Source organism: Pogona vitticeps, chromosome 5 (assembly GCF_051106095.1).
Source record: "Pogona vitticeps strain Pit_001003342236 chromosome 5, PviZW2.1, whole genome shotgun sequence".
Lineage (NCBI taxonomy): Eukaryota > Metazoa > Chordata > Lepidosauria > Squamata > Agamidae > Pogona > Pogona vitticeps.
The window spans coordinates 73,848,026-73,865,237 of record NC_135787.1 but is presented as its reverse complement, the minus strand read 5'-3'; the positions used below and the strand labels follow the sequence as shown (position 1 = coordinate 73,865,237).

General features: G+C 39.7%; 1 protein-coding gene and 1 pseudogene across 2 annotated transcripts in view; one reads left to right on the top strand and one right to left on the bottom strand.

Annotated features, from left to right (window-relative positions):
• Positions 1–1,313: 1,313 nt before the first annotated feature.
• Positions 1,314–17,212, bottom strand: part of BEND4 (BEN domain containing 4) — a 36,314-nt gene continuing 20,415 nt past the window's right edge. Inside the window, exons 4-5 of one of the 2 annotated variants that reach the window (XM_073001193.2) lie at positions 9,047–9,287; positions 1,314–2,662 (exon numbers count right to left, since the gene is read on the bottom strand). In XM_073001193.2, coding sequence (XP_072857294.2) covers positions 2,445–2,662; positions 9,047–9,287 — 459 coding nt within the window. In that variant the 3' untranslated portion in view covers positions 1,314–2,444. The remainder of the gene's footprint in view (positions 2,663–9,046; positions 9,288–17,212) is intronic. The other variant, XM_078393981.1, reaches the window with a different exon arrangement.
• Positions 14,563–15,118, top strand: LOC110075207 (ras-related protein R-Ras2 pseudogene; annotated as a pseudogene).

Genomic DNA, 17,212 nt, shown 5'->3' with positions numbered 1-17,212 from the left:
GGTACTGGAGGTTACAGTGGAGGTAGGAAAATTCTCTGGAAACGGGGGAAGTCGTAACTTGTGCAAGTTGAAGTGCCTTACTGGCTACACAACATGGGATCCAAAACACAGGGGTTCTGGCAAAAGGATAGAAACATACTAGTTCGTTGGTTTTAAGGTAAAAAAGGAGTCCTCTGACATGCTAAATATTAACAAATTTGTGTCATGTCTCTCTTATATAAGAGTTGTGGGCAACTGATGAGTCTCCATATGTTTTTGGACTACACCCATCATCTGACCCTACTGGCAATGTTGACTAGGAGTGATGGAAGTTATAATGCAGAAACATCTGGCAGACCACAAGTTGCTCAGCCCTGGCATAGGAGGAAGAACGTGAAAAACTTTCTCCCATAATGAAAAGGTGTTATATATATATAAAATGATTATTTCTAATGTTGGCTGAAACCCTATAGCTCAGCATATAAGTTGCACCAGAGTAGGCCCATTAATCAGTGGGGATTTAGAGAGCCAGTTCTTCTATAAGTTCCACTGATTCAAATTAGCCTAGTGTAGTTGCAAGCTGCTACACTGAAGTTCTAACTGCAGTAAGCCCATGTGAATCAATGGAATGTATGGAAGAGTTGACTCACCAAATCCCTGATTCAGCGGGTCTACTCTTGTGCAATTTACTGTTGCTAAGCAACAAGATTTAATCCATTATAACAACAGACCTGTTATTTTACACTGTAAAATTTGGTACATATTAAAATAATCTGATTGCGTTAATCAGTGCTGTAATATGCATTTACTGTGTGCTTCAGCATTAATTTATAAAGGGAGGCTGTGAATTGGTTCAGCCAGCATGATATGGATCTCATCTCCTTTTATGAAGCAATATAACAGCAATTCTCATACATGTGAGTTAGTGGATAAAGTGAATAAGGGTAGCGTTCCTACTTCTCTTGCTCTTCACCCCAGGAAGAAAGCCATTCGAGAGCCAAAAGCCTTCAGCTCATGGAGCTGAATATTCTGTAGCAAATGTTCACTGCTATAAATCAGTTGCCATGTGTCTAGTCACGTTGGCCACATGACCATGGAGGATTGTCTGCGGACAAAAGCTAGCTCTATGGGTTGGAAACTGAGATGAGCAGAGTTGGACACGACTGGACAAAATTGTCAAGGGGAACCTTTACCTTTTTATAAATCAGTTGCCAACCAGGTCTACGAGCACTGCTGCTTGCCTGAGGAACAGTCAAAATGTACTCTTTACCTGGGCATAAAACAAGGTGTGACACAAGCAAAAATAAGATTATACATAAAAATATTTAAAGCAGTAGAGAAAGCTTGCAGAGTACCAAGTTATCTCTATTGGAACAGTACTCTGATTTAATAATCTTTCAGTAATAGGAAAACAATGCAAGCAACTCGTAGTAGCTTTAAATCACAACTGTAAATGTTTCATTAACTGAAAACAAAAAAGAGAGCTAAAATAGATGTCAGATTCAATAAACCATCCTGTTAGATAATTAAGGACAACTTATATTGTTCAAAAACTTCACCTAAACTCAGAATAGACTGAAAAGTTTTGAGTAGATGGGGAAAAATTATTGTGGATTTGGTCTCTATTGTGAAAATATAGCTGGAGTTGTTCACATGAGAAACTGGGGTGCAATCAAACAGAGAAATAGAGTGTAATGTGGCTTGCTTGTGGAGAGGTCAAGCGTGATCTGTTTCTTAGCAGTCACATGATGCAAAGAGAAATTGCTCCAGCCTGACCTGGATCCATGCCCAAACTTGAGCTTTTTGGCCCAGCTGTAGGACTTCTACTTTTTGCAGCTGGGCTAAAGAGATTCCCTGGCAGACAGAAGGGTCAGTTTAAGGGATATCACACTCATTAAAACTACACTTTCCAGTGCAATCAGGTATGTGCTTTTGAAGCCCATCTGATCACAACCTAGTTCTCCAATGTTGGCTCAGTTCTCTCAAATAGGCAGATGAACTTGCGTGTGTGTTATTACAAGATCATATAATAAAAGTATTTTAAAAGGAATTGGGTGACAGATTGTACACTTCTACAGTGGGGGGGGGGATTGTAAAACGGAAAAATTTTAAAGGGGGTTAAATTGAAGGAGACAACACATGTAAAAACAATGTACAAGACAGATGGGTCCCAGCCCACCTCTTCCCTGTATGTCAGTTCTCTAATGAGGATTCTTTCTTGTATGGAACACAATTCATTATCACATCTGGAGTTTCACACACTATGGCCCAGATATGGGTTAACGTTCTTGTATCCTGCTTGGGTGAACCAGGTTTCAGACACTGTGAGATTTCACAGGAAGGCCTTGGATGAAACAGAATTCTGAACATGCTTTGGAATCTTAATTCACATTAAAACAGTACAGCAAACACACAGTCTTGTTCATTGCCTCGTACACTTTCGCAGGTTGCTCCTCCTCCTGGTTTCAGTCTCCAGATCCGTCATGTACACCCCTGCTGAAGAGGTCGTCTTGTGAACTGTGTTGGTCAATCCCTTCATAATATGAGTTACCGTTATGGAGGAACGTCCCCACGGCACGACCTTGCCGAGCATGTCCCACAGCATCGCTAAACACTTTGTTTATCTGTTCTTCAGAAGGCATCCACCAATCAGGATTGGAGGTGCAGTGCATCCTAATGAACTCTGTGGGGAAATAATGATTTAGGAGATTGGCCCCACGGGCATACAAAATCATTAGCTGTTGAGAGCTGAGGTGGTAGCAATGTGGATACACAGTGTTTGCCAGTGCTTAGAAAGGTTACTTTTTTGTGGCTCCTACAATTGGAATCACCCAGCCATGCTAATGACCTTTTGGCTGGGGAATTCTGAGCTATAGTCCACAAAGTAACTTTCCCAACTTCTGGTATTTATATGCCTCTTCATCAGCTACAAATACTTAAAATGAATGAGGTGATGATAATAAAAAAATGGTCACAACACATTCGCTTGTGCAATAGGTAGCCATGAGATACCACCACCTTCGTGCATGGCTGATGACACTCTTCCTCTAGCTTCTCCTGTAGCAGGGTGGAAAAAGCATAGTCCATGGGCAGCATGCACCCCTCTTTGGCCTCGAATGGACTTCCCAGGAGCCCTCCACTCCAAATTACATTTAAGTCTCCATGTCCATTCTACCAAGTGTGGGAGCAATTTTATTACATGTTACCTCCCACCCCCAGCATCCCTTTCCCACTTCCAAATGTCCTTGGAATGGGAGGGGAATAGATGCAGTCCTCCAATGTCCACTACTGGCCATGCACAGTCCCTGGACATCTGGAAGTCACCCACACCTGTATTATAGGATTATAGATTCCAAACATTTAGGCAGTTTTTGGCTTTCTGCAAGATACTGGCCTATTTGGTTAGCAGGAAGGAATCGGATGCATGAAATGTTAAGAAAGAACAACAGGTGTAGGGGCAGAATTGCAAGAGTCAACAAAAGGGTGTGGAAAATGCTTATGTCACGGACACAGCTGTTGATGACTAACCGGGACAGTGCTTATTCTGCAGTCAGTCCTTCCCAAACCCTTCAGTTTATGAATGTGGGAAATTGCTTCTGTACCCACAATTCAGAACACCAGGAAATGGCCCAACATTGGCTTGTAATATTATATCTGCACTGCCAGCAGGAAGATGAATGTAAAGCTTTATATTGCAGAGGCCAACATGAATGTTGATGGCACCAATGCCAGCAGTCAAGATGCTCTACAGCAGTGCTTCTTAACCTTTGGTTACTCAGGTGTTTTTGGACTGCAACTCCCAGAAGCCTTCACCACCAGCTGTGCTGGCTGGGGTTTCTGGGAGTTGCAGTTCAAAAACACCTGAGTAACCCAAGGTTAAGAACCACTGCTCTACAGGATCTTCTATTGTGCTCATTACCATTCACAAAGAGACAGCAAACAATGGGAAGTCCCAGGACATGACTCCTTTTTTTCATCTGTTAGCTACTTCTCAATCAAACATAAAGTAACTGATATTGCTGTTTTTCAACAAGTTCTCAAGTTCTTTAAAATGGAAGTTCAGGTTTCCAGAACTTTTAAAAAACACACTGGATTACTCTTCTTTTTTGAAGGGCATAGGATCTTTCTCCTGATCCCAAGCTTATTCACTGTGGCTGTGACTGCACTGGCAAATAGTATGGGGATTTGATGTGGAGGCAGAAAAGACAAATATCAACTTTTAAAAAGTGAACACATGACTCAAAGGCCAAGGCGAATCCATCTCTTTTTTTTTTCCAAAGGAATTTTCCTTGCCACTGGGGGGCTTCTACTTTTTTAAACCCAGAGTGATTCAAAATGTGTTCTTCTGTGTGATCAGTTGTTTTATTCTCCAAAAGGGTGGAGGGCATGACTGTGGGTGGTATTCTGGTGACATACTGAGCTGGGCATAGTGTTTTGGGCAGGAGAAACATCTGCCCCCATGATCTTTATTAGTCACCATGGAGTATTTTTAAATTTTAAAAAACGTTTATTGCTAGATCAACTTATCATTGCATTGATACATTAGTTTATTGTCAGATCATCTGTGCATGGACGTCCCCTCCAAAGAAAAAGAAGAAAAAATTGATATGAAACAAAAATAACTCCGACAAACTACAGCAGGTTGCTACATTTCTGCATTATGTACGCATATATTTATATATTATGGAGAATTTTGAGAAATTGTCCCTTTTCCCCTATGCCATGCAACACTTTGAACAGCCCACTGGCTTTCCAATGAACCATAAAAGGAGAGCTGAGGATCAGCCACATCAAATTGAGGGGCCAGTGTGGACACTGGCACTGAAGCAATCAACAGTCTCCATGTGATCATCTAATCTGAATGGAAGCGTAAAGCAGACTGTAAATCAAGCTGCCGCAAAGCTGAATTACTTCAATCCAGCTTGCCAGTGTAGTCACAACTTGTATTGCACAGGTTTACCAGACAACTACTAGGGCAGGAAGTAGAAGACAAGGGGCCCAATCTAGCTCAGGTAAAATGCTGCAGTAGCAACAGAAATACTTTTCCTCATGTCTACTGCATATATAATGAGAAGGAGGCACAGTGAATGCAGCGCACCAGGCAGATGCAAACCTTCAGACTCGTCTGCATTTGGTTGTTGTGGGTTTTTCGGGCTTCTTGGCCGTGTTCTGAAAGTGGTTCTTCCTAACGTTTCGCCAGTCTCTGTTTGCTGTCCTCTGAAGATGCCGGCCACAGAGACTGGCGAAACGTTAGGAAGAATCACTTTCAGAACATGGCCAAGAAGCCCGAAAAACCCACAACAACCATTAGATCCCGGCCGTGAAAGCCTTCGCGAATACATTGTCTGCATTTGTTTCCTAGGCAAGCAAGGGAAGCCTTAGGCAATGGGTAATTCTGCATACATATCACTGTTGTTCGACTGCAGTAGGTAGACTTGCAAATGTGTTGCTGGAGAATCAACTCTAGATCCTGCACATCCTTCTCAACATAAACTATATAAAATTAAGAAGCATCCAGTTGAACTTTCATTCAACTCTTAAGTCCTTTAGTTCCAGATTAACTTCAAACGGCTTGCAGCTACTATGGGACTGTAATCTATGTAATGTACAAAGCATTTTTTGTGCACTAAGAAACATTTAATACTGCTGCAAAATTTGGTGATAATTTTAAATATTTGTGAATGCACATCAAATATAATGAAGTCGGGCCTGGTGGAAATTGATCATGCTGTTGCAAGTTATTTCTATCTTTAAAAGGGACTATAAATGTTTAGCAGTCTAGGCCACATTAAAAAAAGTAGGAGAACCCTCTACCAACACAAAAGCTTTTTTTTTTTTAAAGCACTATTTGTGGTAATAGGAACAAACCCAACGACCCTTCCCTGTCTATCTCATACAGACTTTGCATTTCAAAGACTGACCAATGATATCTGCCACAGAGTCTGGATAATAGAATGCCCGACTCCATTCAGCAAGGGCTATAAGCTGCATGTACAGTCAGTTTCCATATATGCCAGGAACACAGATATGAACCTGAAGTATCTACATTTGCATTACAACCAGACTTTACTGTATTCGCTAGATGTATTGGTAACCAGAATGTGTGCATCTCAGTCTGAAGGCCAGATTTGGCTTTAGCTATCTGTGAGCCTTTGCTTACCCTAGTGCTGACTGTCCCCACATTCATGCCCCACCCACCCATACTTACTATTTGGATATTGGAATCTTGGAAATAATTCATTAAACATTAACTTACTATTCTAATGTATTAAGTTCTCCAGGAATTAATGTGAAAGTCATCATTTTAATTATTAAAACAACCATCAGCTCTAGTTTAGCTTTTCTTATTTTGTTGACTTGTTGGAAGCATTTTTTAGCAATTCCAGATAATCTTTTACAGTCTAATGATTTAATGAGTTAATCAACTTATTAACTGATGAATTTAATCTCTTAATGGTTCAAGGCTTCCTCAATAATTTAACATTAAGGCACTAGCACTCCCCCAACTATTTCCATACTCTGGGCTGTGGTGTTGGCTGCCACCAGTGTTAGCCTTCTTTTTATGCCAGAACAGACATACCAGATGTGACATGTCATGTAATGTGCTGAAGAACAAAGTTGAACCTGGGGAAATATTACTTTTGGGACTACAACTCTCAGAATTCCATGGCTAGTCTAAAAAGTAATTCTGTTAGCTCTTGAACTAAGCAGCTATGCAGCTCCCTAGCATTTCCTCCGTTGCTGGGTAGGTTCACTTGTGCAGGGTGGAGAGGTGCAGCAGCCACCAGCCCTCTCCCCACAGACTGGCTTATCAAGCTGCAGTGGTGGCACTATAAAAGTCTGAACAGCCATGCAGCTGCTTAGCTGCCGGTCCATTACAGCACCACTGGAAACTGAGGAGAAATGGTCATCCTCCTTTGCTTATGAGCTTACCAAGCAGTGGTGGCAGTGTAATGGGCTAAGAAGCTGAGTTAGGCCCTTTGCTCCCTAGCCCATTAGGCTATCTCTATGCTGGGCAGGTCAGTCCATTAGCAAACACAAGGGAGATTATGGCAGACACAGCAGTCCATGCTGCCAGTGGGGTCAAAATGGCAGCAAACTTGGGAGTCAGGAAAGGTGTCTGCTCTGGGTGGGCCATTTGGGGGATTCATGCACCCCAGCAAATGCTGCAATATCCAGTATTGGCCATGCTGGTTGGCATTTACTTGGAGCTGTGGCCAAATAAATAACTGTTCCACACTCTGGCTGCTGATACCAGAATTAGTAGAGCTACCAGCCAAACGTAGGTTTGTGTGAGCTGACAGGCAGATCTGGGCCAAAGTGTTTGGTATTACAACGACCCCTTTTCAGTGCCCCTGCATTTCTGCTAGCATTAAATATTAGAAAAATTATAGAAGATGGGAAGCATCTAACTTTTTTGTTAAAAAATCACACACTGTTTTACATAACTTCAGCATACTGCAACTGACACCTTGTAAATCCATTCAAGCAAACCCAAACTGCAATTATCAGTTGTTTGTTTTTTAAAATGTGTTAGTTCAAAATATATGAAATGCATGTGTCCTGATCTGGCAGGTAAGATCTATGGACAGAAGTGAGCCCCTGGAGGTGTGACTAATACAGACACACTTATGCAACTCTTTAATGCTGTTCCTCCACACCTAGAAATTGTGCTGGATGCATCTTCTGATGCAGTTGATGTTAAATATTGTGTATAGATTGAATCTAGATTTAGTCACACTATAGAGTTGACCCAGTGAAATTAGGTCAGCCATGATGAATTTCAGTGCTGTTGATTTACCTGAGTCCAAACTTAGTATGATCAAGCATGAATCTAGTTCTTTGAATAACAGAGCAACTATGATTTGAACTGGGGCCATAAGATTCAACAATATGATTTATATTGTCTTTTCCAATGCATTAGTATTCATATAGAAATGAGTTTCAGAAACATTTCTGCATTAGTTCTTTACGTGCTTTATATATGATACTCTACTGATTGTAACCATACGTTATCTATCTATCAACTAGGAAAGAACCCAAACCCTGCAATTTTGGAAACAGTGCATCCTCTTTCCTCCTATCTCATGTGTTAAAAATCCCGACTGTTACTTACTCAGCTTAAAGCAATTTTAAAATGAAGTTTCAATTCTCTCTAAAGGTTTAGTTGGAAGAAATAGAGCCAATAATTAAGGGTAGTTTTTGATCAGAAGGTCTTGGGAAAGGCATACTTCTTTTCATAAAGCTATTTGAAATTGCGGCTTGCTGCTAATATGGAAAACAAAAAATCAAGGTGGTATTCTCATCTAATTTGTGATTCCTTTCTTTATTACACTGTAAATTAGTGAAGAAAATGCAGCCTATTTTTTTTTTTAAAAGCACCTATGTTGAAGGTTTGCCAACAAAAATGCTGGTTTACAATTCAATTATTTCAGTGTTTTTCAAAATCCCCATCTTCATGGTCAATTCATCCACTCACTTGTTCATTCGATAATGCCTCAGTAGAACTTGGAAATGTTACTCTTTCGGATTACATCTCCCAGAAATAGAAGGGGTGACTGTGGTTGGGGGAATCTGGAAATTGTAGTCCAAAAAAGCAACTTTCTCAAACTTAGCAGGCTATAGTAGATCCTGAGGCACTTTCCAGGGCACAGTTTGTTCACAGGGGAGTCACTGGCCAGCTTGAAACGTTCTACTGCTGTTTAGCAACAACTGACTTGATATCTTTGAAAACACTTCCCATAGCTGTGGATGACAGGGCAAGACTGGTGGTAGTGCACAAACCATTTTTCATAGAAGCTTCCCCTCATTGCTAATTTTCTCAGTGAGGAAACTCAGAGGTTTTCAGGACACATAGTTTGGAACCCATGGATAAAATGATGAAAATATAAGTTATTAATCTACCCCACCCTCTCAACAATTGACATGTTAGTCCAAGACTCCTTATATCTACAGGCAATCCCCTTTTCTTTAGATTGCAGGAAGCTAAATATTCTTGTATTAAGCCATAGCCAATGTGGTGAAATGAAATTGCATATAGTGGACACTGAGTGAAAAGATGCAGTACCTCTGAGACATGTTACTTTTACTGGATCCAGAGGACGTCTTTCAGGACCAGTGTCTCCTGACTGCACTGACCTTTTCCTTTTTCCAAGGCCGCACGAGTACTTAAGCTCATCGGTTGTGAAGACAAATCTGATGAGGTAGCGGAGGAGCCGTCGCCCATCTTTCTTTGAGGAGTTTACAGCCTCATCCCACTGTTTGCTAGTGATGTAGACGGGGTAGTTGTTCAGCAACTGCTTGCTCCCCTGAGGAAAAGAAAAAGGGGTAGTTGTTCAGCAACTGCTTGCTCCCCTGGGGCAAAGAAAAACAATTTCCCTGTCTGTCAGAAGGCCAAATGACAGAGAAGAAAAAAGTATTTACTAAATAAAATAATATAAAATAAAGGACAGGCAGCTGTAAAATGAAGACAATGAAAACAGACACTGATGCGAAAACGCAATTGCTCATATTGAAAATATGCATTTAAAGCAACCTGCATTTTCCATAACAAGAACCAGTAATATATAATGAACACCTTGAGAGACAAAAAGGCTATTTATAACATAGTTTTGCACGTAGGTTAAAATGTGTCAAGATTCAGTGATTGGGAAAGCTATTTAAATATAATCTTCTCTTTTAATCTATTAAAATGTGTAAAAATGTCTTTTGAAGAGTGTGATCAAACAGGCTTTTCCTTCAGTTGACAGACAGCTACTTCAGAAGTTATTTTTTAAAGAAATCTATTTACATAATTAATGTATCACCTTTTGTTTAACACTCTAAGAGCCTGACAGCAGTTATGTTGCAGAAGCCTCTCCAAAGCAAGTAAACAAAGTTAAAACTGAAAGATCCAAAACAGTTTTATTACAAAAGAACTCTGAAATAATGCATTGGTTGGTGCAAATGGTGCCACAACTTCAGGGGAAACTTTTCACACAGACTCTCCTGGTTGACACTTCCTCCGTCCTGTTCAGTTCTAAATAGATAAAAAGGAAGGTTCAGACACTCACCATAATGTTAAGCTTAACAAGTGTATCTGCAGGACAGTCTAAAGAGGTTGGGGAAAGGGGGCAGCCCACTGAGAAAAAAAAATTCTTCTGATCCAGATTAAGACCATGATATGAGAGGAAAGTTAATTCCAACCTATGTTGCTATTTTGCAGACACACGTCATCCCTGCAATGGGAGGTGAAATAACACCTTAAGTGGAAATAGTTGTATCAGGAAGGGGAATTTATGTTTAGAAAACAATATGGAGAGAAAAAGAATTAACTCCCCTTCACACCTAGATTGTGAGGGACAGCTCATGCATTTTCTAAATAAAGTTATGTTCCTAGTTCTAACTGTATTGCTTAAAAACACAATTATAATGCATCATCATAATCATCATCATCTACGTGCATCATCATTATAATCATCATGTGCTGTCAAGTCAATTCTAACCTGAGGCAACCCTTTTCAGGGTTTTCCAGGTAGAGCAGACACAGAAGTGGTCGGCCATTCCCTTCTTCTGTAGGGTGCCTCAGGACTGTGCAGCTTGCCCAAGGCCACAACAGGCCGGCTCTTCTCCCAGGAGGCACAGCAGCTCCTCTGGCTCCACAGCCAGATACCTAAACCACTAGGTTATCCAGCTAGCCAATCACATGCATATCTACTCAGAAATAAATCCTACCAACTTCAATGGGACTTACAGATTCTAACGTTAATGTAACCTGTAGTCTGGCTGTGTCTTTGATCATAATCGCTTTTTGTTGCTGTAAGCAGAGGTTTCTTTTTCCTCCTAAGGGTCTGTCTCTCATATATACACATATATGCTAACTTTAATATACCTCTTTGAAAGGTCAAGGAAGAAATTATTTAACAAGGGCTACAACACATATAAGGTGACCCAAGAAAACCCCCTTAAGGATCACAGCCTCCAGGTTCAGAAACACTGTTTTAGGGACTTGAGGCTCTAGCAACAATTAAACTGTTCTGATTTTGTTTGTTTTGCTTTTTAGTCTGTAAAACTTCATGTGCAGGGATGTCACTTAATATACGAATAATAGTATTAAAAAACAAACGAACACATTTTGATCCAAAAACTCTCTGCATATACGGTGGTTTGGTACATGTCACTGGGATGGAAAAAGACATGGCTGGAATTCATATACAAGAGCAAGAAGACAGACTACAACTCAGGAAACCTGGGTTCGAATCCCCACTCAGGCATGGAAACTCACTGGGAGTGTGAAACTGGTAAAGCTGTTCCTTAAACATCTCTTTTACCTTGAAAGCTCTGTTAGGGTTGCTATAAGTCAGTTCTGACTTGACAACACATAACAACAACGCAGAGAGGAATAAATTAAAGACTCATCTTCTCTCATTGTCAAAACTAATAGGATTCTATTCACGTAAACCACTCAAAATTTATTGCTTCATTTCTTTTTCTTACTAAAATACAAGTGGCTTGACTTTCCTCAGCACTTACAAAGAAGATTATGTAATGCTTTTTAACCCTGAATGTCTGAGACAAGGCATGTTTTTGCTGGAATTATGGAAAAAAATGTTTTGCTTAAGTAGCACTAAGTTCTGTTATCTTTTAAGAGCATAACAAAGTTTAGTAAATTCCTTGCTTTCTGCAGTAAGAAAAAATATTGGACAATGTTTCTTCTCATTTACGAGCGCTATGGTGAGATAATGCATTTGCATATGTTCTGAAAATGTCAGATGTAAACATAAATGTTTCTAGTACTGAAGTTAAAAACCTTCATGCTTTTTTTTGAAGTGAAAAGGCTTCAATAATTCTAGACGCCAGCAAGAGTCATCTCAATTTTTCTGTATTCCTTTTGCATTTTCTGGTGTCTATACCTAAGTTAGCTTGAGTGGCAATCATAGTTTATACATTTTTAAATATGTTTATAACGTCTTAAATATGCCTGGATAGCAGCCCAATAAAGCTAGGCTATTTGTTTAGACTAAATTTTTGAAAATCTCTAAATAATGTTTATATAACTCTTAGCCACAGAAGGGAATCAGCCAAGATTAAAAATTTTATGTAGGATAAGGATGTTTTGATCAGTAGTAAAGATTTGTTTAAAATTACTGCTTTATACACACCTTTACATAAACAATAGTATGATGTTGATCAGACTGCAAGTAGATAAACCTCAGTTTGTTAACTGAAGACAATAATAGAAAAACAGCTTATTTAAGACAGAGATAGCAGAAGGAAGGAAGCAACATGGACCACAACTAAGGAAATTTAAGATGGCTGGTTTAATTCTTTTGGATAAGACACCTTTGTTTTAGAATTTTGGATGTGCGTCAGTGTTGTAATTGTTTAAGGCTATGCATTATAAGATTTATATTTAAAATGTGGCTAAAATATCTTCTTCCGATGACATTTTTTATGATTACAAGTTTCTACATTTCTGGAGTGATCATTTTCTCTTACATGAAAAACAGATTAAAGAAAAACATATAGTATCAGTTTGGCTGACTGAATTTCTTCCTCAAACAAGTAGAATAAAGAGAGAAAAGTGTCTGAAGAAAGAACTAATTTCACCTTGAGTGATATATAGATTACTCTTCTGCCCAGAACAGAGAGGAAGCCTTTTTACAAGGATGCCCAAATGAATTTTCATTATAAGTGATTAGAATTATGAGTTCCACACAAACAACAAAACTCTCCCTTCTGAAGAAGGATGCCTGTCGTGGGAAGAATCTATGGGTTTTCTTCTAATTCCCCCAGATTTCACATCAGCTGGCTGTATGGGAAAGATGAGGATGGGTGACCCTACAATCTGACACCAATTCATGGGTAAATAGAGCAACTGTGAGAAAGTCTACTTTGCAGACAAATGATATCTGTTTGTAGATTTGTCTATAAACAATACATAGATATCAATGAAACTACAGGAACGAATAGTGCATGTATGACCAAGAAAATGAAGTACTCATGCAAAACAGGGTAAAAGCTGCTAATATAACACATTGTTAGTATTACAGATGCTATAGCTCTTTTGTCTTTGCTGCAACAGGGTTGAAATAGCACTATTCTTCAAAGCTTACTGTACTGGACAACTCCCATGCTGTTAGGAAATGTAGTTCAGAAAAGGCACTTTCCAGTCTCTAATATTTTACATCTTACTGGGCTTCCAGAAAAAAAAGAAGAAACATCAAAAAAAGCCAAGTTATACGTTATCCTACCATGGGCTCTGGAATCTCAATTGGGAATTAGATGCTACCCCGAGGAAAGAAAGAAGAGGAGGTGAGAGGAGAACTAAATACTAGATGTTTGTGCTTATTATTGTTGTTATTCCTGAATACCTTGGGCCCAGGTTTGCTGTGAATCTTACATGTCTAGAAAGCGTTCAGACAATGATAAAGAAATGAAAATGTCCTTTTGGAAGAACCAATTAATTATATTTAGTTATCCTGGGAGTATGATGTGGCCCTCTGAACTGCATACTCAGATATATGAATGAAATGCTGGATAGCTCAGTGGTTTAGGTATCTGGCTCCAGGGCCAGAGGCTGGGAGTTTGATTCCCCACTGTGCCTCCTTTATGTATGTATGTATGTATGTATGTATGTATGTATGTATGTATGTATGTATGTATGTATGTATGTATGTATGTATGTGTGTGTGTGTGTGTGTGTGTGTGTGTGTGTGTGTGTGTGTGTGCGTGCGTGCGTGCGTGTGCGTGCATGTGTATGTATGTATGTATGTATGTATTTTATTTTATTTTATTTATATGCTGCCCACTCTACCCAACAATTAAGGGACTAGACTTCCTTCCAGCTCTGTACAGTGAACCCTCAATTTACAGATGGCGCCACTTACAGACTTTTCGAGTTACAGATTTCTCTGGCCGCAAAATGAAGGTTCAACTTGCAGCCAGAGAATTGACCTACAGACCGGAAGGAAAAAAACCCAAAATGGAACAAAAATGACCGGTTACGGATTAATCGGTATTCAATGCATTGTAGGTCAATGGAGCCTCGACCTACAGACTTTTCGACCTGTAATCCAATACGGATTAATTCCGTAAATCGAGGGTCCACTGTAGTTCTAAGATTATATGTTATTGTGTCTTACTAAGTTAAATGGATCTTATGTCTCAGAAAATGTTCATAAGAGACTGATATATTTGAATGTATCCAAAAATTGGAATGTTTACTCTCTAGAACCCTCTTGCAAACATGGCCAGTAACTTTTCTGGTTGAAGGACTCTAGATGTTCATTACTCAAAAAAATAATTCTCCCAAATCTATTTTGAATCTCATTTCCTACTACCTGTAGCCCATAGCAATGTAACAAAAAATAAATCGGGGAAACAAAATATAGGGTACTATTAAGGATATTTCATATGACTCTTCTGGCAGCCGCTGCCGCACGCAGAAGGAGGGCTGTGTTGCACTGCGGGGAGCTGCCTTCTGCACGCTGCAACGGCTCCTCCTAGTGCCTCCCTGGGAAGCGCTGTGCACTGAGTGGCCCAGGCCTGTGGTGCTGGCAGCAGTGAGCAGCCCCTTAACTGGCCAGGGAGGGAGCTGCGGAGCTTGTTCGCCTGGCCTGGGCTCTTCCTTGATGGCTGCGGGCTGCAGGGACAGCCCAGGACAGGAAAAGTACCGGCTGCTGGTGGTGGGCGTCGTTGTGGGAAAGTTGGCACTCACCATCCAGTTCATCCAGTCCTACTTCGTCACAGACTGTGATCCAACTATAGAAGATTCTTACACACTAGAATTCCTCATGATTCTAGTGGGTAACAAAGCAGATCTGGACCATCAAAGATAGGTAACACAAGAAGAAGGACAGCAACTAGGACGGCAACTGAAAGTAACATATACGGAAGCATCAGCAAAAATAAGATTGAATGTAGACCAAGCTTTTCATGAACTTATCAGGGTAATAAGGAAGTTTCAAGAACAAGAATGTTCTTCCCCAGAGCCAACAAGGAAGGAGAAAGACAAAAAAGGGTGCCATTGTGTCATCTTCTAAGAATACTTTGAACCAAGCTTTCAACTGCCAGATTAATTCTCTTCACCTACCTTTCTGTGTGCCTTGGTGTTTCGTCTAGCCTTTTGTGTGCATGTTGTATAAATATAGTCACCGAAGTAGCCTCAGTCTAAGGATGTTTCATATCTGATTGTCACTGAATTTAGGATGTACTCTATACATAATAGGGTGTATTTAGAGGTTTTAAGGGGTGTAGCTGTGTCAGTCAGCTGTTGTGAAAACATTAAAGCATTTTGTAGCACCTTGAAGACTAATGGATCTTATTTGGCATAATTATTTGGACTGCAGCTCACTTCAGTAGTACACAGAGTGTTACCTTGGTTTGCAAAGTATTAAATGCACTTTTGAGTGGTAAAATGCAATGGCTGTAGCAAGGAAATGGAATACAAAAGGTACAAACCTTGATCATTACCCAAAGCGGAGCTGATCAGTACAAGTATTGTGATGAATTGTCAAATATGGCAAAGGAAGTCAAGACAAGGTTTAAGTAAAGGGTTAGGCTAGATAGACTTCATTATGTTCCTAAGCATGTACCTCCTTGGAAAAATTCAAGACTTTGCAAGCTTTTCTTTGGTTAAGTAACCTATATTTTTTGTAACCATTTAATCATTTCCTGTCCCCCCCCCCATTTTCTTATTTTTATTAAAATCCATAAAATCCTATCTAGGTACTCTTTCCAATGTCTAAACTATTTTGCCAAACTACTAGGCTCTGAAATAAGAAAGAGCATGTGGGTAGTGGTGGCAGTGCTGTTGTGTATGTAAAGCATGGATGGATTTCACTAAGTAGAAGACACAACTGCAGGGAAGGGTTTACATGTCAAGAAGTGGAGTGAAATGGCTTGATAGGTCCCCTCTGCCCTATGCCTTTCCTGAATTTCCCCACCTCAGGGTGAAAAGGGCTGGGAGTAGAGACGCTATCAGAAAAAGAGCCAGGCAGCTGGGCTGATGCAACAAAACATCACACCAAGGATGAAATATCTTGATAGAAAAACAATGAAACTCCATTAACTGAGCTTTCTCTTCCCTGAACAGCACTGAGAGAGACCTGATGGATTTGAGGTAAAAATCTCTCATTCCTTTGTTTTGTTTTGTTTTGTTTTCTTCTGAGAGAAGAAATGAAACTGGCCTAATTAGAAACTATACTATTCAAATATCCTCCTTACTTATTCAACATCCCCTCCCCATAATTATTGTTGAACACATTCACAGTAATCTATCTGTCATTTGTTTTCTTACGCTCCAGATATTTATAAGTCGTATGCTTTTTTGGACAAAGTAACAATACAATTATGTTGTTTCTCACACAAAGTAATGAAAAGTAGCAAATATTAGAACATGGAACACAGTATTTCATGTTATCTATAGAGGCAGACACTAGCTTACAAAATGGAAAAACTTCTAACAGAACACGAGCAATAAGCAGATATCCCACCTACCAATTAAACAATAGTTTTGAATTACTGTAAATGTCATGATATCCTCTTAAAAATATGGGAATTGTTCTCTGGTGAGATACTGAGTATTCTCATTCTTCATTGCTAATAAAGAGGGTATCCCTGTTACATTCAGAGCTTGGAAAACTTCTATTTGGTACTGCAAGTCCCAGATTTCTGAAAACAGCATGACCACTGTTGTCCTAAAATAGTTGAAGCCAAATTAAGTTTGCAATGTAGATATATCTTCAGAATAAATGAAAGAATTTGCCTCAATGCAGCTATGCAAGAAATCTAGCCTGTGCTAATTCCTAGCATATGCTAAAATTATCAGGCATACCTAAGAACAAAGACAGATTAGCAGATTAGTAAGTGCATCAAGCATCCGGTGGAAGCTTACCTATCAGAGAGCGATTGTGGATCATGTCTTGAGTCTGAAATGGTAACATGCATCCAGGTTTGTAACTACATAGGCATTAAGGTGTAAACTCTGGGTTTCTGTACCTTCACTTTCTTTAAACTTCAACATCAAATTTGACTCTCTGCCTCTGAGTACATCTTAACCAAAGAATCCATCCAGCTCCTTTCTTTTTGTGCATAAATAGACTGCTAGTTGCAAGAACATTTTGGCATGCAGACCCCAATTCACATTAAAGTTTACATGCTTAGAGGTGGCTGATATGTAAGCCTAAAGCTGCTAGCTGTACAATGTTTAAATCTGGATTGAGAATGAAAAGGGTCAATGAATGCAGTAATG